Raw genomic sequence first — 21,800 nt, 5'->3', positions numbered from 1 at the left:
CACTTTGTATGAAAAAGAACTATACTGGTATATTTATTAATTTATAAAATCTACACATAATTTACACATATATTCACACTGCAGTGCATATTTTTCTTATGATTGTTAGTGGTGCTATCTCACATAGTTCCACAATTAAAAGTAAATAAACTGAATGACAAAAAAAATTATTATTCATGTTTTTTTATCTTTCAAAGTCTGCTAGCCCATTTATATATATGCCACACCTGCTACTAATAAAATTTGGTCCATTAGACTGTATCAGGAAAGGTCTATAAAGTCATAAAATCATTTGATTTCCTAAACATACCCTGACGTATTTCTCTACAGTGACACAACAGTTTCATTGTAAATGTTCAGGTGCTGATATCTCAGAAACTGTTAAACTCAAACTATACTCACAATGAATAAAATCATGCAGATACAACTCAATTCATTTCAACTATATTTTTTAAACAATGGACATTGTCACAAAGTAGCTTTAGAGTATAAAAATCCTGAATATAAATGGTAAAATTTAAACTTTAAATTTATATTGTTTTCTTAGGAGCAAGCCTGAGGCGGTGGAGGCAAGGAAAAACTCCCTGAGACAATATGGGGAAGAAACCTTGAGAGGATCCAGATTCATAAGGGAAGCCATGCTCACCTTTTGTTTGTTTCAAACTTGCTAGGGGTAAGATTTGCCTTAATAAAGCATTTTATTTTATGTAAAGTAGGCCAAAGGTAAAGCATCCAGGATTTTTTCTTTATCCAGGCAAAAATAACTATTCAAGTACAGTAATTGCTACCCAGACTACACTAACATTCATATGCCTGTGACAGCAAAGAGTGCAACAAAATATTGTCCAGAAAGGGTCAGTGTGGGTGCAGGTTTTCATCCTCACCAGGCAGAAGCCACACCTGAGTCTACTTAAAGTCCAGATCAATTGATTAAACAGGTGGAATCAGGTGTGGCCTCTGGCTGATTATCATGAAAACCTGCAACCATGCTGATCCTTTGTGAAGAAGATTGGACATGCCTGATCTAGGGGTTATTATACCAGGTGTATGGGTATTACACCAAGTTCTAGGCGTATTATGCCAAGTGTGGTCCACTTGGTGGTCAGTGAGGCAGTTTGAATCTGCATGGGCTATAAAGAATTAACCCCAGCAACATACATGCTTATTTTTTTTAGTTTTATTTCTTTTGGCTCCACCAAAGAGTCCACTTTAAGCCGTTTTTGTGAACAGTAAATAAGATAATGGGGATAGCAGAATTTATTTTTATTTTATTTTATTTTTTCTTAAGGAAGAAGGAGAGTTAGTTTCTATAACCTATTTACACGTCAGGTGTACATTACTACGAGAAGTTATTGTCTTATTGACCTCCACACTGTAACACACAGTGCACTGTTATACATATCACACTGTAATATACTGTGCAATGTCTGCTGTGTATACTGCACAATAATGCATCATATGTCATCATATGTCATTACCATACTGCTTATTTACCACTTATTCTACTGTGTATACTGAATAAAAATGTATCATATGTCATCATATGTCATTACCATACTGCTTATCCAAAGCATATATCTGTAGTAGTATTTACATTTGTACATTTCATATTTTACTGCAGTGTCTGGAGCTGCACTCAAGAATTTCACTCACTTCTACATGTGTCCATGGTCATGTGACAATAATGTGATTTGATTCCTTACTATTTCCTTTTCTCAGTTTCTCATATTCGTATATATACTTGTATTATTGTGGATGTTCCACTGATATATTTTGTGAACTGTAAATAATGGAGAAAAGCATTTATTAATGGTATAACCAGAATATTTCTGGTATTGTTTGCTCTAGTTTGGAAACAAGTCAATATTTTGTTCATAGGAAAGAAAGTAATTTAAGTAACAGTCAAATAAAAATCTGATTTTTCTGGCTCCATACAAGGTACATTATATTTTGAGTAATATCCAGTAGAGGGCAACAAGCACAAGACAACTACAGCAGATACACAGTACAGTAAACTGCTGTAATAATCAGCATAAAACACTGCACACATTTACCCAAAGCCAGGCACTGTTTCCTACAGCAGACTGTAGATTGGCGAAGAATATCTGATATCTGTTGCTTATAGAGTAAGATGCTGGTACAGGTCCTGATGCTGGATGAATGTTAATTACTTATGAATTAACGATTATTACTCATATATATATATATAAAATCCCTTTTCAGTTAAGAGAATAGTCCAACGTTTTCATTTCTTCATTAGCTAACAGTTAAATCTAAACAGACCTAAGTGTTTGTCCAGAGAGTAAAAGGTATTCAGTGTAAACAGTTGGAGAAAGAGATATCCTACACACTGATTGTGTGTATTTGTTTTGCTCTGTTTGTTCTCTTTTCTTCATATTTGCATAACATTTCTTGGCCATTTCCATGCGTTCGCAATACTGTAACTGCCTTCTGTAACGGTCACTGAGAGAGAGAGAGAAAGAGAGAGAGAGAGAGAGAGACTGAAAGAGAGAGGGGGCAGAGAGAGAGAGAGAGAGAGAGAGAGAGAGAGAGAGACTGGGGGGCAGAGAGAGAGAGAGAGAAACTGAAAGAGAGAGGGGGCAGAGAGAGAGAGAGAGAGAGAGAGAGAGAGAGAGAGACTGAAAGGGGGGCAGAGAGAGAGAGAGAGAGAGAGAGAGAGAGACTGAAAGAGAGAGGGGGCAGAGAGAGAGAGAGAGAGAGAGGGGGGGCAGAGAGAGAGAGAGAGAGAGAAAGAGAGACTGAAAGAGAGAGGGGGCAGAGAGAGAGAGAGAGAGAGAGAGAGGGGGCAGAGAGAGAGAGAGAGAGAGAGAGAGGAGAGAGAGAGAGAGACTGAAAGAGAGGGGGCAGAGAGAGAGAGAGAGAGAGAGAGAGAGAGGGGGCAGAGAGAGAGAGAGAGAGAAGAGAGACTGAAAGAGAGAGGGGGCAGAGAGAGAGAGAGAGAGACTGAAAGAGAGAGGGGGCAGAGAGAGAGAGAGAGAGAGAGAGAGAGAGAGAGAGAGAGACTGGAAGAGAGAGGGGGCAGAGAGAGAGAGAGAGAGAGAGAGAGAGAGACTGAAATAGGGGGGCAGAGAGAGAGAGAGAGAGAGAGAGAGAGAGAGAGAGAAGGGGGCAGAGAGAGAGAGAGAGAGAGAGAGAGAGAGAGACTGAAAGAGAGAGGGGGGCAGAGAGAGAGAGAGAGAGAGAGAGAGAGAGAGAGAGAGGCAGAGAGAGAGAGAGAGAGAGAGAGAGAGAGACTATTGTTTTTTTTCCCAAAGTGCTTAATATTCAATGACGTCTCCTCGAGTACAGCAGAGCTTCAGTCGTCTCAGAGAAGCTAGGCCTCTTGCCCAGACTGAGAGGATCTGCAGGCTCACGGTTTCTGGTACTTTGTGAAACTTTTACTTTTCTAACGGACGGCATGGAGGCGCTTCTCCTAGCGTATGCAAACGCGGCCTCTGACGTGTGCAATCACGTGGCTTTTGGCGTCGCACCCCCTGCGCTCGCGCATTTTTTTCGGCTGTTGTCTATAGGGTTCGGTTAGAATCTTTACATTTTCACAGCCCCTGTATTTGCACATCACTCGGAAAAGTAACGCACTTTCGGATCTATGCTCTCACCTCGCGGCTTGCCCTGCGCCGTGGACAGGTAAGAAAACAGCTGAAATAAATATTCAGCAGAGACTCAAATGAGCAAACCGAACCTAAAAAGTTGTAACTGTTATGTATGCGTTTGCTAACTAGTTAGCTGAGCGGACGGCCAGCGCCATGGCCTAAACCATAACTCCGAGTCGATTTAATGTCTTAACTTATCCATTCAACTTTGTTTGCCCTATCCATATTGTACAAAGTGGGTAACGGAAAAACAAGCTCGCGCTCCTGTCCCGATAAGACTGATTTAAAAAGACGGGTCCACGCCGAGATTTAATCATTAGCTGAACCCAGTGCTTTGGTTAAAAACCCATTTAAAGGGGGGCGAATGTGCGCGTGAACGTGTCTTCACTCCGACGTCGAAATAAACAGCAGAATATGGCTCCCAGTGTCGACATGGCGTTCACGTTGGCGCACGGCTCGGTATCGGTCCGTCCGATTTGCCGGTTTAATAACCGACGTCCGGGTTATTTCGCGCCGGTTAGTGTTTATTCACGCGTGGGGACCGAGTAAAGATCTCAGGAGTAGATGAGGAACAGATTTGTAGCTCCTGTGATTCGGCTGTGATGTAGGCAGGTGACGCCTCTCTCCCCTCCAGCACACACTGCAGCACTGCGTTCAACATTTATAACACTTTTTTTTAAAACCCATAAAATGACAATTACATGAACTACACAACTTCATTCTGGCTTGGACCCCCCCCCCCCACACACACACACACATTATTTAAACAGATCGTGCTCTTTGCTCAGATCATCTTACTTCCTCCCTTGGGCATCCTTTCTGATGTGAAACAAGTCCATACATTAACTTCAGCCTTCCTATAGCTGAATAGTTTTGGGAAGTGTTTTTATGGAAATCTTTTACTAGATGACTTGATCAGGAGAAATGCTCAGGAGAATTGGATCATCCAGTGTGAGTCATGTCTGAGTTATGGCACATGGACACCTCAATCTGGGAATGTTATTACAAAAGCTTTTTACAGAAATCTCAGATATGTCCAGTAAAACACCAGCGGGGCTTTGACATGTGTGGTGGATGATTATGCTGTCTGATAGGTTAAGTGTTCTCTTCCGTCAGGTTAAGGTCCTGTTTATCCCCTCTTTAACACTCCTTATTCAAGTTCAGAGCTTGATGGCTGTTAAGGTGAAGAGGCTTCAGTACTGGTCTTAAGAGAATCCAAGTTATAAAACACTGAGAAACACATCTCAGATTTGTGTGTATTGTCTATCTTGCACAATAACATGATCGTGAAATTCAGGTTTTCCCCCTAGCTGATCTAAGGTCATTGCATAGCACAGTTAACCAGCTGTGTTATTTAAAGTGAGTATAAGGATTATGTTGCCACACAAATGTAGTTCCGTGTTGTCTGGTTTTGTTTGGAGCGTTAAAAAAAACGTTCGGAGTAGTCTATGACCCATTCAGTGTCCAGTCCTTTTGAAAGGACAACTTTGAACAATACCTTGTGTAATGTTTGGTTAAAAGTATAGACTATAAATAGACCTTGAGGTCAGCAGCACCAGTAAAAGTTCTGTCTGGAGTTTTTTAAATTGTGTGGAACAACTTTTTATCAGCGCTATAAAATCACAATTTAATATATAGTGCTGCTTCTGCAGAGTGTATAAATGTGTAAATGACTAAACCCTGATTCAGCTTCACTAGCTCTGGCACCAAATGCTTTTTGTGCCAGGTGACTGGCTGGATTCAAAATGGCTGCCTGCGTCGGTGCTAGAGCGCTCACGTCACTGAGGAGGCGGTTTTGCTGCCCAGGCCGTCGGTGACTAAGCGAGCAGAGGCGATGATGTCATAGCCGTGGGCCGGGCTCCTTTCAGAGCTGTGTTTTCTCTGCTGCTGGTGCTGATGACTTCACTGAATGGAAAGGTTCATTGTGAGGGTGTCTTGCCTTACTTAATTTATTATTAATCCCTACTGAAGACTCGAAATATTCTCTTCCTGTGCTCATCTCTGCAAAGAAAGTTAGATGGATTCAGCCATTAAAACTTATACACTCGTGCCCTCTGACTTGTGTGTCATGGATATAAAGGAGAGCAACATGTTCTAGCTTCTCATCATGCATTCATCAAACATTTCATGTTGGAATGTTTTTGGTGATGTTTCTGTCCTGCTTTTCAATGTTAAATAATCCATCATCTGATTTAGAGTTTTCAATTAACGTAAACAAGCGAAATTGCGTTATTAAAGCAGTTCCAAGTGCAACGACATGGTTTCTGTACAAAAAGTATACATATTAGTATATGACGATTTCATATATTAGATATGTATAAGTTATAGGTTATACATACTGAAATCATACAGTACCTTTCTATAAATTGTATTATATATGTTTCAGTGCAGCACTGTGCTTAGCTGTGTTACTTACTATTGTGTTATAAATGTAATACGTGTAACGTTTTCCCCTGTAGCATCTCACTTGGTACTGGTTCTGTGGTCGGTGTGATGTTTTTGTGTCAATTAGTATAAATGCTTTGTCATGATAGTAGAGCTAATTTTTTTTTTTTTTCCCTGATGTAAGATCTGTCAGCTCGCAAACCACAGAAATGTTCTCAGGAAGTCGTGCTGCTTAAACTGACCATTTCAAAACATAAATAAATCAAACCTATATTGCTCCCAAGACATAGCCAAGATATTATTTCTGATTATTCCTAACACCTAATGTTTCAGTAGTTGTATTGTGTTGTTAAATTGGAAATTTCCCCACTGTGGGACGAATAAAGGTTTATCTTATATCTTATTGTATTTTATGTGTATGTACTCAGAGATGATTTTTTTCTTTATGGTTAAAGGGTCTGTGGATGTAGAAGGTTTGAGAGCGGCTCTCAGAGGGGATTTCTGTATAGCGATAGCTCCAAACATTATCACACCACGTGTTATGGTGTAGGTTAAAGTGCATTTTCTTGCTGTATATCCTGCGTTGCTGCAATGCATGCAAAGTTTTAGTTGTTACTCCCAGTGTGTTTTCTTTACCCTGTGGAATAATATGAACATGCGCATGCTGTGTATAAGTGGGTGTCTTTTTAAATAGTGATGTGCTAATATTTGTTCAATATATCAGTAATTGCTCTTGGCACATAAATATTTGTTTTCCCCAAAGAGATCTTCATTTAAATCAAATGCCTGTGTGCTTCTGCTGAGCATATTATTAAGGCATCTGTTGTTGCCCCGTTTGGCTGCCAGATTCAATGTCTTCATTATGATAATTGATCTCCAATTGCATATTTTAAGAAAAGAAAAAACAGATGGTCAATAGTCGACAGTTTGGTGCATGTCTAATCATAACTGATTTTATTACTGTCACATGGACAGAACAGTGTGGGATTTCAAACTGAGCCTCGTCCATTCACGTTTCAGCGCACCATTTTTACATGATTTGGGTTTGTGACGACATTTTCTGTTTAATCAACCTTTAGATTCTGTCCAGATACAGGTTAGTAGATTTGAACAGCTGTACTGTTAGCAGTCGAAGACTGTACTCACTGTATCTTTGGGTTCATGCGAATTTATATAGAAATTTTACATTCCAAGTACTCATGGGCAATTTGTGCTGACTAAAAGAAAATACACTTTAATTACAATGTAATTATAACCCAAGAGTCGTCGAACAAGCAGAGCAGTAACTAACATTCTTTATAAATTGTTATATTCCTCTCAGCTAGGTTATTCCTCTTCTTGCGTTGACTAATGCCTGCGTATTGGTTTTGTTGTGAAGTCTACTTTCTGTCTATTAAAGTATAGAAAGGCACAAAGTACCACAAACCAACATCCTGCCAAAGCACGACACAAAGTCAATATAGGGCCAGTATATAGGCTTTGATATCCTCTCACTAAATATGTATTTGTTTTTCCTTTTTAAGCAGTCCAGAGACAGAGGTTTGTGAGCAAATGCCAGTCATGTCTATTCTCATATGAACATAGGATCTGGTTATAGTTCATGAGGCTTGACCTTGTCCACAGTGTGATTTTGTTGCCAGTGCTCAACGCAAGTTCCACTTCAAGTAGTCCAGTTTTATAAAGATGCGGTGCCTTTTGTTGAGTTCGATTGATTCTCAGCCCCTATGACCTTGAGGCTGTTACACAAGCTTTTATTGGAGCCTCCTCAAACACACAGTTAAGATGAATTCTGTCTACTCGCTAACAATGAAATAACAGTGTTGTGCTCAGACCTGGGAGGTGTGTTGTGTTTTCCATCAAATCCTCAGGCCGAGGACAGAGGGACTGTGATAAAGACCTGAAGGAAATTGCACTTGCACGTCACTTTCAGAATACACACTTCATGAGCTTGATGTATTTAATTGGAAAGGTTCCTAATTTCTAGCTTGCAGTGTTTTGATAAGCTGTAATGTGAACATGTGGGACAACTTAAAGAGTTTTAATATGAAACAGTGATGGTGAAGCAAAAACTTCTGGACCTGTACTAGATCACAAACTCATCACTAACAGACTCAGAGCAAGGAAAAGAACAAAACATGTGCATGAGTGTAGTAAAAAACTTAACACCCTTCTGAAATGGCCACATCTGGGCAGTGTGAAGATGTTCACCTGTGGAGTCACAGAACTGGAGAGGTGAGGGAACCCAGGACTGATATGAAGTGCAGTGACACCGGGTTGGCAGCCCGAGCTATTTTTCTTCCTGAAAACATCTGGACATGAACAATTAAACGTCTCTTAGCAGGACCATGGCCATAATACAATTATTCTTTGGAGATGTTTCCTGTGTTTATGGGAATGGAACTGCTTAGTGTTTATACTATATAATCTGTACACACACACACACACACACACACACGTATAAATGCCTAAACTCAGGTATTTAACTGTGTCCTTACTACACACCACTGTCCTGGGATAACTCTTTTGGATTTTGCACTTTAGAATTAAACTTTAATCAATCTCAAATTGAAGTCAAAGCAAGAAGCATCTCAAGATCAAATGGACTCGAGAATGTTTAAAAATCTGACTTGATGCTTGGTATAAAGTCTAAACTTGTAGTCAGTGCAGTTTGGGTCTTTGTATGCATTACATTACGAATGCACCAATGCATTTGCCAGAAATCCACAAGCTTATTCTCCAGTGTGCTTCTACATCTGTTTGTCATTTCTGTTTTTGTTCCTCCTCACCAAGTGATCGGCTATTGCCTTTATCATTCCCTCTGCTAAATCACTGAGCATCTCGCACTACTGCCATGGCTTTCACTACCATTTTTCATATGCAAGTTTCTCAAGTCGATATTGTTCTAACTCACAGTCAGGGTGGGACATGATAAAGTTACCCAAGACACTCTGTCCTTGTGAGAAGACTTTGCACCAACTGCTTTCTGTTTATTTGTACAGTCCCAGATGTGCTTTTAGATACAAACATAAAGGAGAAATAAATAAAAAACATCAGCATATAATTTAACTGATGCTGTTATTTTTGTTGCTTTACATTTACTTTTTCTCATGTCTCTTTTATAGCCTTGAGTGTAGTTTATAAGACATGAGTGTTATAAATGTGTGGCCTTTTGTATGATTCAAGCATTTGGATGCTGTGACTCAGCCTCACAGTTGGATGACGGTGAAGGCTTGATGAATACCACTGTGGTCTTCTAAAGCCCTGAGCAGGACAAAGACCGAGCTGATGTACATGTCTGGATCAGCCGTGCAAATGAGAGCGGTGATTTCAGCTCTGTGCTGGTTTCAGAAACAGCCTTAACATATGTAAACCAAATGACTTAAACATGATTGGTACACAATTGTTTGTCTCTGGTGTTTGTAAACCTGGATATTATGGTTTAGGAGAGGGTTCACACTGAAGGTACTGTATTTTGTACTTTATTCCTGGGGGTCTATGAAACAACACATTTCCGCTGTGAACATCTTGTGTGTTTTTTCCTCCATTTAAAAATAATTTGTTATGGAGAGCTGTTTTCTGCCCCTCTATCACACAGCCTGTGTTCACTGAAGCGACCCACGAGTCAGCAATGCTCGGGAGCCGACCGCCAATTATTATTAAAATTCATTGCTTACATTTGTAAAGTCTGTAAAACAGCTGCAGTTCCTGAGGAAAAAAGAGGCTCGAAATATTCAACATTTATAGAGAGAAACCATTTCAGTGCAGTGAGTTTATAGTACAGACTGCTGATTAACTGTGTGACTGTGGAGTGAAGAAGTGACAGTTTACTCCAGTAAACTAGCTCGCTAATAACCTGCTCAGAAACAGAGACGCATCCTGTATGAAAATACACGGTAACCAGATGCCTTCTTTAAAATCAGTGGTTTGTAATCAGGGTGCTAAATGATCTAAACCTCAGCTTAGTTATTTCATGTCATAAAAACAGGAAATCATTTGCTTGTGCACTGATCTGAGTGTCTTCACTACTGCACAGGAGAGCAGCAGGAGCACTGCTGAAAACTACACTAACCTGCTAGTTATAGGGAGTTTTATCTTTAGGGGAAAAACGTGTATATACTTGTGTATATGTGTATTTCGCTGAAATATTAAAGCAAATATTAGTGTTACTGCTATATTTTCAGCTTTCATTACTAAGATAGAGATGTACAGTATGTTTCACTACTGGCACACACCTTCATCATTGTTGGCAGTTGTTTTTTTTTTTTCACAGTTTACTGAAGCAGCAAAAAAGGTGACGCCAATCTTTCAAAGCCGATCATGTTTCATAACAGCCATAAACATCATGGGCAGTGTCAGGGATTTGGCTTCTGCTTGAAAAAAACAAGTTATTTTCCCCTTTATCAGATCCATATTCAGGTCATTCTCACTTATACAGCTCTTTAAATAATACACATCGTCACAAAGACGTTTTCCAGAAATACTGATATTGCAGTAAACTCTCTGAACTGACATGATGGAGAACCGATAAGAAGAACCAGACTCAAAGGAAAGCCATCTTCTTTTGGGTGAAACGCAGTAATGTATGTAGTTCGTATTCCGTGTCATTTCTGGGTGAGATTGGGTAGTGTGATTATAAATCATTACAGTACGCAACACGCAAGTGTGAAGACATAAAGTACGCTACTGAGTGGGTTGAATAAATAGATGTTCTTTATGAGCAAGGTTGTAGATACGCCTCCTGGGGTAAAGTGTTTATGATTACAGCAGCAGTTATTGACTCTACAGTATCCAGGTGAGATTATCTACTGAAGAGAGTTGTGAATTTGGGTAGAGATTGTTCGAGAAGTGTGGTCTTTTTTCATATGTGACCATCCACTACAGCAGCAAGTGAATATCTGGCTGAAAAGACAAATTCACTTCTTCCACTTTATTATAAATATATTATACAGGATCATCAGTGTAATGTGTATATATACACTATATTGCCAAAAGTATTCGCTCACCCATCCAAATAATCAGAATCAGGTGTTCCAATCACTTCCATGGCCACAGGTGTATAAAATCAAGCACCTAGGCATGCAGACTGTTTTTACAAACATTTGTGAAAGAATGGGTCGCTCTCAGGAGCTCAGTGAATTCCAGCGTGGAACTGTGATAGGATGCCACCTGTGCAACAAATCCAGTCGTGAAATTTCCTCGCTCCTAAATATTCCACAGTCAACTGTCAGCTGTATTATAAGAACGTGGAAGTGTTTGGGAACGACAGCAACTCAGCCACGAAGTGGTAGGCCACGTAAACTGACGGAGCGGGGTCAGCGGATGCTGAGGCGCATAGTGCGAAGAGGTCGCCAACTTTCTGCAGAGTCAATCGCTACAGACCTCCAAACTTCATGTGGCCTTCAGATTAGCTCAAGAACAGTGCGCAGAGAGCTTCATGGAATGGGTTTCCATGGCCGAGCAGCTGCATCCAAGCCATACATCACCAAGTGCAATGCAAAGCGTCGGATGCAGTGGTGTAAATGCCACTGGACTCTAGAGCAGTGGAGACGCGTTCTCTGGAGTGACGAATCGCGCTTCTCCATCTGGCAGTCTGATGGACGAGTCTGGGTTTGGCGGTTGCCAGGAGAACGGTATTTGTCTGACTGCATTGTGCCAAGTGTAAAGTTTGGTGGAGGGGGGATTATGGTGTGGGGTTGTTTTTCAGGAGCTGGGCTTGGCCCCTTAGTTCCAGTGAAAGGAACTCTGAATGCTTCAGCATACCAAGACATTTTGGACAATTCCATGCTCCCAACTTTGTGGGAACAGTTTGGAGCTGGCCCCTTCCTCTTCCAACATGACTGTGCACCAGTGTACAAAGCAAGGTCCATAAAGACATGGATGACAGAGTCTGGTGTGGATGAACTTGACTGGCCTGCACAGAGTCCTGACCTCAACCCCATAGAACACCTTTGGGATGAATTAGAGCGGAGACTGAGAGCCAGGCCTTCTCGTCCAACATCAGTGTGTGACCTCACAAATGCGCTTCTGGAAGAATGGTCAAAAATTCCCATAAACACACTCCTAAACCTTGTGGACAGCCTTCCCAGAAGAGTTGAAGCTGTTATAGCTGCAAAGGGTGGACCGACGTCATATTGAACCCTATGGATTAGGAATGGGATGTCACTTAAGTTCATATGCGAGTCAAGGCAGGTGAGCGAATACTTTTGGCAATATAGTGTATGTATATAATCCAGAGTAATATTGTATGACCTGTTTGTTGTGTAGTAGAGTAGGAGATGGCTGTGTTTTTAATGATGTTCGTTTGGTGTTATCAAAATAAAGTTTTAATTTCTGGTTACGGCCTGTGCTTAGTGATTGTTAGAGGAGTAACGGATTGGAAAAACTGTAATGAAAGAACATTAGATTGTTAGTTCATATGAAGCAACATGACTTCAGAGAACAAAAGCTGGTGCTATGGAGGTGGCATTTGTGTGTAAGCAGACAGTAAGGACCGCCACGCTGAGGGTTGGTGCTAAATGACAACGAAACCATGACTGTGACTAAATGCATGCTTTAGATATGATGCACACACGTTATTTTCATCGCCTACTGTGTGTTTCTACTCTGTTACTGTATTTTTGGTGAAGGCTAACAGATGGTTGGGCACATGACTCGATGCTAAAGCATGAGGCTGAGAAACGGGGTTGGACTGGTCTGCTTTTTCATGGATGTTGTGTTTAAAAATAATGCTTTGCTTACCGCTAGGTTTGTGCCTCAAAACTCATACAAGATTCGAGTTTTTATTTTTAATGTGATCACTATTTAAAATGGGTGTGTGTGTGTGTGTGTGGGGGGGGGTGTGATCATTGCAGGTGTAAGGATCAGTAGTTTGTATGCAGATTTGTGTGAATGGCTCCGTACACATCTGCTGTATGTGGATTTTAACCCGCAAAAATTGCCTTGGCCAAAAATAGGAATGCGGAATAATGCGGATCCTCATCTGGACCTCTGGTGAGAAAAAAACCCTCCCACCCTCGCGCCTAGGGCCGTTTCCATGGCAACCCAGGAGGCCTCTCTTTTTTTTTTTCCGAGGCTGGTCTCAAGATACCCCCCAAAAAACTAGAAAGACAAGCAGACATAAACTTCTGAAGGCTTTCTACTTAAAAGTTCACATTTGAAGTTGCCCACTGTCATCAAAGGCAGCGTGCAAAGGGATCAGGTTATTTTTATGAAAGAGAGGCACTGGATCTCTTTATACGTAAGCTTAAATTGATTATTAGAAGTTTATCGATTTCTTAAGGAGAATCATGTGATGGATCAGTTTACATGTAAATAATTTAAACAGTCTGCACTAAGATGTATACACACATCGGTCACTTTTTGCATTTAGGAGGCATTTTACCCCATCACACATGCGTGAAACCCCAAACAAACTTGTACTGAAGGAGAGATGATTTGAGACAGTAGTTCTATGTATTGGTGTATCAGCAGCTCTGCATCTGAAGCAAGTTTCAGTGCAGTGCTGCTGGATATCTAGGCCCCATCTGATGAGATTTAAATTAATTCTGCCTCGATCCCAAATTCAGCCCCTTCCCTGCTGCACTGCACAGTATTAACAAGACGCTGTCTCCGCCTCCTCACACAGCAGTAACACAGTTACGTCCTCCCGTGGAAGGATGCAGCTCAGCCAGCGGAAAGGCACACAATGCTCATCTTCCTCTCTCTAGTGCTCTCTGCCACCTCTGTGTAACATATGCTTCAGTCACATTGCATTCTACTGTTTGTCAAATACGCATATTAAACCAGGCAGTGGAGAGGAAGCAGTATTATAGCACAGGAAACTGCCTGTATGCCTATGTGCACTTTTGGGGGACATTTAATATGTCAAAATGCAGTCATTCATTTTATCCAAAATTGTAGGTAAAAAGACTCTTGCCCTTGTCATCATCCTCTTGTGCAAACTCTCTTGATGCTGAGATCAAATCATATGTTCTACTGCATGCAACATTTGATGCAAATAGTTTTTCAGAGATCTATATAAAGGAAAAGGTACATCATCTGATTAAACGTCCTGTAGAACCTTGTCTTTAGTTGCCTAGTTGCTTAGTTGCGTAAAAACAAACAAATACAATGTACTGGTACCCCTCATGTGCTTCTGGTTGGTTCTGCTGGTGTGAGCTGAGATATATGAGGACTGTGGCTCATGCATATTTCATCACTCTCCACTGTACAGAGACACTGAGGTCAGTGCAAGCCTGAGGAAGATTAACACCAGATAACCAATCAGACACGGCAGAAAATATTTTTCTACCTGTGTGTCGCTCTTTCAGTGCAGTTGTTATAACTACAGCCATCATTTTTAATGAAGCCCTGTGTGGATTATGGCGGGACAAACCCGATATGAATCAAGAGCTTCTCTGTAGCTTGAGCCCTAAGTGGTGATTAAAGTCTTTTCTGCACTCGTAATGACTACGAAGAGAAAGATTGTGCTTGTCTTTAGTACAAAATAATGTTTTCATTATATAGCTAGCACGTTATGTGTAGATTTCCTGATAGTCTGTAAATGTGTATGTACTTTTGCATGACTGCGAATGAAAGTAGACGGGTTTGAGTACATTTGCAGTGGTTTTGTTTACTTTAGATCTCTGTCCTGGGTTTACTGTAATTAGGCAACATTGTCATTTTGTAAAGATGGTGCTTCAAGAGTTTGCATTTTCTTTGTAATCCAACTGTTTTCTGTAAAACAGTGTCTAGTGGGAAATGTGTAATTAAGCTGGCTATCAGGAGATAATAGTGCCACTGTGTAAATGAACAATTGTGAAACGACACAGGTTTGTAAGGAGATGGCTACTGTCGACAGACATGGTGACTGGCTTCACATGTTACAGAGGCTAGTATTAAGAAAACGTTATTTGATACTTTCTAGACTTCCTTATACTTATTTTATTGGCTGTCATTAAATTAAGAATCTTTTTATTTCGGCTTTTCCCTTCAGGACTGGTCACAGCAAATCATCTCTCTTCACCTGTCTTCTGCATCCTAAACACTTGCACCCACTAGCTTCATCATTAAATTAAGAATGCTTTAGTGTATTAAAAACTGGATGTTTTATTCACTAGTTGTAATAGTATAAACTAGCTGATGTATTAAAATGAATAAGTTGCATTTTTTTTTTTCTTTTTTTGCCTTCGTTTAGGTTGTGTGGCCTGCAATGAAGTCTCATGAAGTCACCCATCGCAGCTGACATTAATGGTCAGCAGAAATATTCTCTAGTATTTCACCAGACAGAGATCCATTCAGCTTTTTCTAGGAGTCTCTCATCAAGGTTGCACTGTCTCAGTTCCACAGTAGGTCATGGCCAGTCGTAGAAAGTCCACCACCCCTTGTATGATTCGGCCAGATGACTTATTGGACCAGGATATAGATGAATGTGTGGACAATACAGTGGAGAATGGCTCCTCATGCGTTCCTGCTAGCGAGAATTGGACTGAGACGAGGAACGCTGTGAGCTCAGTACCATCAATAAATGATTCAGAAAAGCCTGAGGCAGAAACTCGCCCACAGAAGAAGGTGCAGGGAGGATATGAGTGCAAATATTGTACCTTCTCCACACAGAACCTTAATGAATTCAAAGAACATGTTGACTCCAACCATCCTAATGTCATTCTCAACCCTCTGTACCTGTGTGCTGTCTGCAACTTCAACACAAAGAAGTTTGACACCTTGACCGAACACAACGAGAAATTCCATCCTGGAGAGAGCAATTTCAAGTTCAAGAGGATAAAACTGAACAGTCAGACCATTCTGGAGCAGACAATTGAAGGTTCAAACTGTGCAGCCATTTATGATGTCCGGAGTCCTCAGTCAGGAGAGGACCTTTCTCCAAGCAAATCCATGGCACCGAAGAAACCAAAAACTGATGGCAAGCGCCCACTGGGAGAGGGTCAACTAGACAAGCTCACCCCAGAGTTATCCAAAAAACAGATCACTGCGGTGAATGTAAACGGGACCGTGATAATCCCAGATGCAACACTCAAAGAAGGACTCTCACACATAATGCCATCCCTGCAGCGTCCACCCAACTACAGTTTAGTGCCAAAAATTGCCGTTCCTCTAAACACATCGAAATACAACGCGTCCCTAGACGGAAACCTGACTCTAATTACTTCCTTTAACAAGTTTCCATATCCCACACAAGCTGAGCTCTCGTGGCTCACTGCAGCGTCAAAGCACCCAGAAGAACAAATCAAAGTATGGTTCACAACCCAGAGGCTAAAGCAAGGCATCAGTTGGTCCCCAGAGGAGGTTGAGGAAGCTCGGAAGAAAATGTTCAATGGAACAATTCAGCCTGTTCAACAAGCATTCACCGTCTTACCTGCTCAGCTGGCCCAGTCCACAAAAGCCTCCCAATCCCTCATTCAGACGGTCCCTTGCCAAGTTCTTGGACAGTCCGGCTTGGTGTTGACACCAGTGGCCAACGGGTCCAGTGCGACTTGTGCGACTGGTCCTCTTGCACTAACAGTTTCAAACCAAGCAGCACAGGCTATTAAGAGGCCCCTCATGTCCCCTGTTGCTTCTCCAGAGGTGAAGAGGCCTTCAATAATACAAACAGTTCAGACTACTAATAAATCTGCCTCTCCTACACCCAGTCTTTCTTCAGATTGCAAAAAAACACCAGGTCAGATTAAAGAGCTGATGGCCAGCTATACTCAGTGCCAGTTTCCTGATGATGAAGAAGTGTATCGTCTTATAGAGATGACTGGGCTTTCCTGGGGAGAGATTAAAAAGTGGTTCAGTGATCAGCGTCTTGGAAACCATAAGACTGTGCAGCCGTTGAGGGCTGACCTTCCACTGAAGGAAAACCAGCCCCAGAAACCCGTGGCCACGAAGTTTCCCCTTCTGGAATGGGTAAAGGGGAAGTCTTCAGAGCAAATGAAAATGTTAGAGGAGTGTTTCCAGAAGACAAGCTTTCCATCACAGGCTGAGATCGAAAACCTGGCAATAGACACTAGACTTTCCAAAACTGAGATTGACGGCTGGTTCACGGAGCGTCGTGCTCTAAGAGATAACCTCGAACAAGCCTTGCTCAACTCCATGGGCTTTAAAAGACTGGACAGAGGAGCTCTGAATGGGATACATGAGCAGGAAGGTCGGTCAAGGTCTTCTCCTCTTCCTCTTCTAACTTCTGTTTGCTCTGAAATTGACAGCAAGTCTCTTTACCTTCTAAAAGAGGTTTTCTCACAGACCCAGTGGCCATCGCCAGAGGAGTACAGTGAACTGGAACTGCAGACAGGGCTGCCTCGCACAGAAATCGTACGCTGGTTTAAGAATAATCGATCTGCTTTGAGAAATGGAACCTTGGAATGGATGGAGCAGTTTGAGAATCTGAGCAACAAAAAACACAACGGGCAGAACAGCTTGCTGAGCCCAGAACCAGCCCACAGTGTTCTACAGAGAAATTTCCCAGAGGCAAAGCTACTAAAACTAGAGGATGATGACAAGCTGGCAGAGCGATCGAAACTTGTCAGTCAGGACATTGTCAGTTGGGTTACCAGTAAGCTGGACATTAACAGGAGCAAGGACCAACATGGACTGGTGTCTGTGGACAGTGGGAGATGGGTTAAAGTTTCCATGGCAGCTGAGAACGAAAGAAAAGACTCTGAGACACGGAGAGGTGCCACCGACCTCGAGGTTCTGACCACAGAGCACACAGTGTCAGGATGAACTAAGAAAGGTAGGCCAGAGCTCTGCAATGCACTTTCAGCCATGTGCAGTGTGTATTCAGCTTCTGTACGTTCTATTAATTTTGGAAATGAGCAAAAACGCTGAATGTGTAGCATTTCAAAATAAAACAGAGTAGAAGATTCAGTAGATTCTATTATCTTTTGCAAATTAATCAAGTCTGTAATGCCATCAATGGAAAGCTGAGATGACTCACCTGTAGGTCATGAGGTTTTTATTACTCATAATTTCTGTCAAATGCACAGATGCTTTTATTATTTACTTTCTCTTTTTATAAAAGAGACTAAAATGGGGGAAATCCAGTAACCAGTGCAGCAGTTCATTCAGAATTTAAGGAACAGTACTGGTAAACTTTTACTCTGTTACCACTCACTAACCAGCTAAAATAACAGATCTCTAGCAGTTGACACAATACTCAATATAATATTGAACCGTTCGGTACGACCTCCACGGTTCAATATGCATATGTGAATCACATTTTTTTTTGGTTTTTCGTTATAAATAATTATAAATAAATTCCATGTGTTTTATTACTCTCTGAACTGCCTGTTTGTGTTTGCCTGTACTGTATGTCTATATGCTGAGACAGACACGCCTCTCCGCGAGTAAATATCCAATCAGTGAGCGCTAAAGTTAGGGGCGGTAACCATACTTGCAATGCTGGTGTCAGATTTCACAATCTAACCCTGGAGAGCGGTGAAGCGAGACAAATACGAGGAAGCAGTACGAGTTTCAGATCGGTGGTGTAGGGACATTTCAGATTTGTTGCTGACTGATGTTGATGAAACAAAAACGGTTAAAAAAATGACTGTGTTTAAGCAGTGTTACACACGAGTTAGCTTCTCAAATGGAAATACTTCCAACATGACCGCACATCTGCAGCTCTATCACACCGCGATATCACTGTGTGGAAGCAGGATAACAGGGCAGATAACACAGGCATCCAAAATCAACAGTCCCTAGCTGATTCCTTCCAGCATTCAGACACAACTGGTTCCGAGAGACATCTAACAAATGTGGGGGTGTTTATTGCTAAAGATTTGCAGCCGTTTTCTGTGATCGGTGATGTGGACTTTCGACACCTTATAAAAAGGCTCGATCCGCTTTACACACTACCGACAGCCTTTTTTTTTCTTTTTGTTTTAGCACTGAGGTAATTTCCGATCTCTACGAAAAGATGCGCAACAACATCGAAAACGAATCAGCTAAAACACGACGCCTTGCTATAACAACAGATAGTTGGACCTCGCAGGCAACAGAGAGTTATGTCACCCTTACTGTTCATTACATAGCGGATTGGGAAATAAAGAGCGCCATACTCCAAACCCGTCTCCTGTAAGAAAGTCATACAAGCGCTAATTTGGCAGAAGAGTTGACAAATGCTGCAAATATTGTCCATGCAATTCATGAAGCTGACGTGCTATGAGCTGCCAGTGTTTTTAAATATCTTTATTTTTTATATCTCACTATTTTCAGTACACTGTGAATGTGTACAAGTTGATTTTTGCATTTAAGTAAAATAAAGAGAATTGCAACCAAAACCATTTTTCCCTTCTTAACATCTTACTGTTCCTGTCATCTAAGCAAAGAATAATGAAACAAAAAAACTCTTTAATTTGCCAAGCCATCAGAAATGAACCGAAAACCGTGGTTAAAAAACCGAGATACGTATTGAACCGTGGGTTAACTGTATTGTTTCATCCCTATTGAATAGTTAGCTAACATTTTGCAGATAGGAACAGTTTTGCATTAACATTATACGCAGCGATGGACAAAGGAGAAATTCATCAGCTGGCTGCCTGACAAATGAAATCCCCCATGTGCTGCCCAGTCCTGTGTTATGCTTACCCCGAAAATCCAATTAACCAGACTAAAAAGCGTAACGTAATTGAAGTCAGAAGTAGGATGAGCTGATTGTGTACATTAATACAGAGTGTGGAAAATAAGTGTCCAGGTTTGCCTGCGAGAGGTGACTTTATCCACACTCACTGTCCTCTCCTCATAATGTCTCTGCTGTGTTCTTCCGCTCCTCAACCAAAAGCCAGAGAGTGTTTTAGTTCATCAGTTTATCTGTTTATCATCAGGTTCTCTCCTCACACTTTAGCATGTTCAGTCTGGTGAGTGTGTCTTCATTTTTGTTTGAGGAAAAGTGTTTAAAAGTGAGGAAACTGCTCTACTGGTATTATTGAGATTTTGCACTGCACTGTACTCTGTTTTGCTCAGTTTACTCACACTTTTCACATCTCTTCATTTTGCTGATTCGGGAAAGATCTGTCTCGCATCCAGTCAAACTGATGGCGAGTAAAGACAGCTCCGTCCTGCAGGTAGACTGTGTCCTCACTGCGTGTGTGTAGTGCAGCAGGTGCTGGGCTTCAGGAAAAGCAAAATAGATGTGTGTTATAATATTTTCATTAGATATTTTTTTGTGAAAGTCGATAGGGAATAGAGCCTCGCACCCAGTGTTACTGGGACTGACTCCAAATTCACTGTGACCCTGAGCAGGATCAAGTGTTTACTGAAGATTAATGAATGAAGGAGAGGTTTTTTTTTAATTTCTCTGATTATTGAGAGGAACGCTCAGTTAAAGAAAGAAAATCAGGTTTTATTAACAGCCTACTGAACCTCTGCGCTCGCTGGACAACTGTGACCGAAAAGCTCATTTATGTATTAATACTGACAGTCTACTCAGTGTCCAGGCTAGAAATGTCTCCTTTACTCTCCTTTACTCTTCAGTAAAGAATATTTCATTAAATTTAAACCGTTTCAAACACACTTTCGTTGATTCCCCCTCACCCGATTTCCCATTTTCATTCTTTCCCGAGTGTGACCACTGATTATTCTGTAAAGGAAATGAAGTGTGATAATTAAGTCTGTAAACCTTCATGTTATAAAGGGAATAAAACATCTTTGCCTATTGAGTGACGGATCAAAATTTCCTAGAACATGATCCGCTTCCATGTTTCTGTCACTGAAATGATCTAATACACTCATCATCTTCATCATGTCCACGTTGCGTTTCTGCTGAAACTATAATGTGCAGTTGTTTCTCGTTGCAGGACGGAGACTAGGCTGCTACGACTAACCCCGAAGTGGAAAGAAAGAAAATGATTGCGCTGACATACTTGGAACCAATGATCTCATGCCTGGACTCTGATCTCATCAGAGGGAAAAAAAAGGACTGTGAGTGTGTGTAAGCACTGACCATGGAGTGCCAAAGTCAGACTGCTATGCTACTATTACTACTTAGGTGTTTGAGGATTTTTTTTTGTTATTTTATAGCAGAAGAGCCCATGTAAATATGTTTTTGACAGATTTGTAAAAATTTTCTGAGGATGAGTTTTGTTACATTTATAATACTGTAGATGTCCCCAAGCCATTTTGCTTAACGCTCCTTAACGGATCGTTCGGCCTTCTTGTGAAAGGACAGTAAACTGACTGACCTGCTGAGAAGTTTGGTCACTATGGCACTTAATATTTGAAGTGGACAAAGACAAGCGGTGCTCTTTTGATCTCATTCCTCAAACTATAGTGAAAGTACAGACTTTTCTTTTGGACCATAGAAGCATTGCCTGCACATGACTGATTATAATCCAAACTGAAATCAATGCAGCGAGGCACAAAACATGTTTATTTCTAGTTCATCTTCAATATTACTCTCACAGAAGAATTGCATTTTTTCGCATTTATGGTGTAGTTCCATTTCACCGTCTCGGCCGTGGTCTGCTTAACGAAAGCTCCGTGTATTCTCGTCCCCTCCTGCATCATCACTCTTCATCATCATGTTCAGACATGCATCAGGAATACTGTATGAGTATCAAGAATCATGCTTGCTCTTTCTTTAAAACGGTCTGCTGTAACTCAATAAAACAAACGATTAAAAAACTATTTCTGTCTTTGTTAGAACGCTCCACTCACACTCCATTAAGCATCGCAGACTTTCTCTTTATATCAGTGCAAAAGAAGGTTGTTTTTTTTTTTGTTTCAGCTTAGTCAAAATAAATCACTCAATTTAATAATTCATCCAATTACCACTTCACCTTGTAGCCTTATTTATATATATATATAAATATACAGGAAACAATA

General features: G+C 41.0%; 2 protein-coding genes across 3 annotated transcripts; both read left to right on the top strand.

Moving 5' to 3' along the window:
- Positions 1 to 2,530: 2,530 nt before the first annotated feature.
- On the top strand, positions 2,531 to 3,202 carry LOC131349475 (octapeptide-repeat protein T2-like; the record flags this gene model as incomplete). The annotated part of the gene is given in 1 exon segment (XM_058385238.1): positions 2,531 to 3,202. A coding segment is annotated over 1 exon segment (672 nt), but the record flags the coding sequence as incomplete, so codon positions are not given.
- Positions 3,203 to 3,240: 38 nt separating this feature from the next.
- Positions 3,241 to 21,669, top strand: zhx2a (zinc fingers and homeoboxes 2a). Of its 2 annotated transcripts, none has more exons than XM_058384996.1 (3): positions 3,241 to 3,382; positions 15,172 to 17,709; positions 20,774 to 21,669. In XM_058384996.1, the coding sequence occupies exon 2, from the start codon at positions 15,330 to 15,332 to the stop codon at positions 17,697 to 17,699; it is 2,370 nt and encodes a 789-aa protein (XP_058240979.1). In that variant the 5' UTR covers positions 3,241 to 3,382; positions 15,172 to 15,329; the 3' UTR covers positions 17,700 to 17,709; positions 20,774 to 21,669. The 2 variants fall into 2 exon arrangements, with proteins under 2 accessions (XP_058240979.1, XP_058240901.1); XM_058384918.1 differs by lacking the exon at positions 3,241 to 3,382 and adding an exon at positions 3,448 to 3,645.
- The last annotated feature ends 131 nt before the right edge of the window (positions 21,670 to 21,800 follow it).

The sequence above is a fragment of the Hemibagrus wyckioides genome, linkage group LG01 (assembly GCF_019097595.1).
Source record: "Hemibagrus wyckioides isolate EC202008001 linkage group LG01, SWU_Hwy_1.0, whole genome shotgun sequence".
Classification (NCBI taxonomy): Eukaryota; Metazoa; Chordata; class Actinopteri; order Siluriformes; family Bagridae; genus Hemibagrus; species Hemibagrus wyckioides.
The sequence above is the reverse complement of the archived record's forward strand: the minus strand, read 5'-3'. Positions and strand labels throughout refer to the sequence as shown.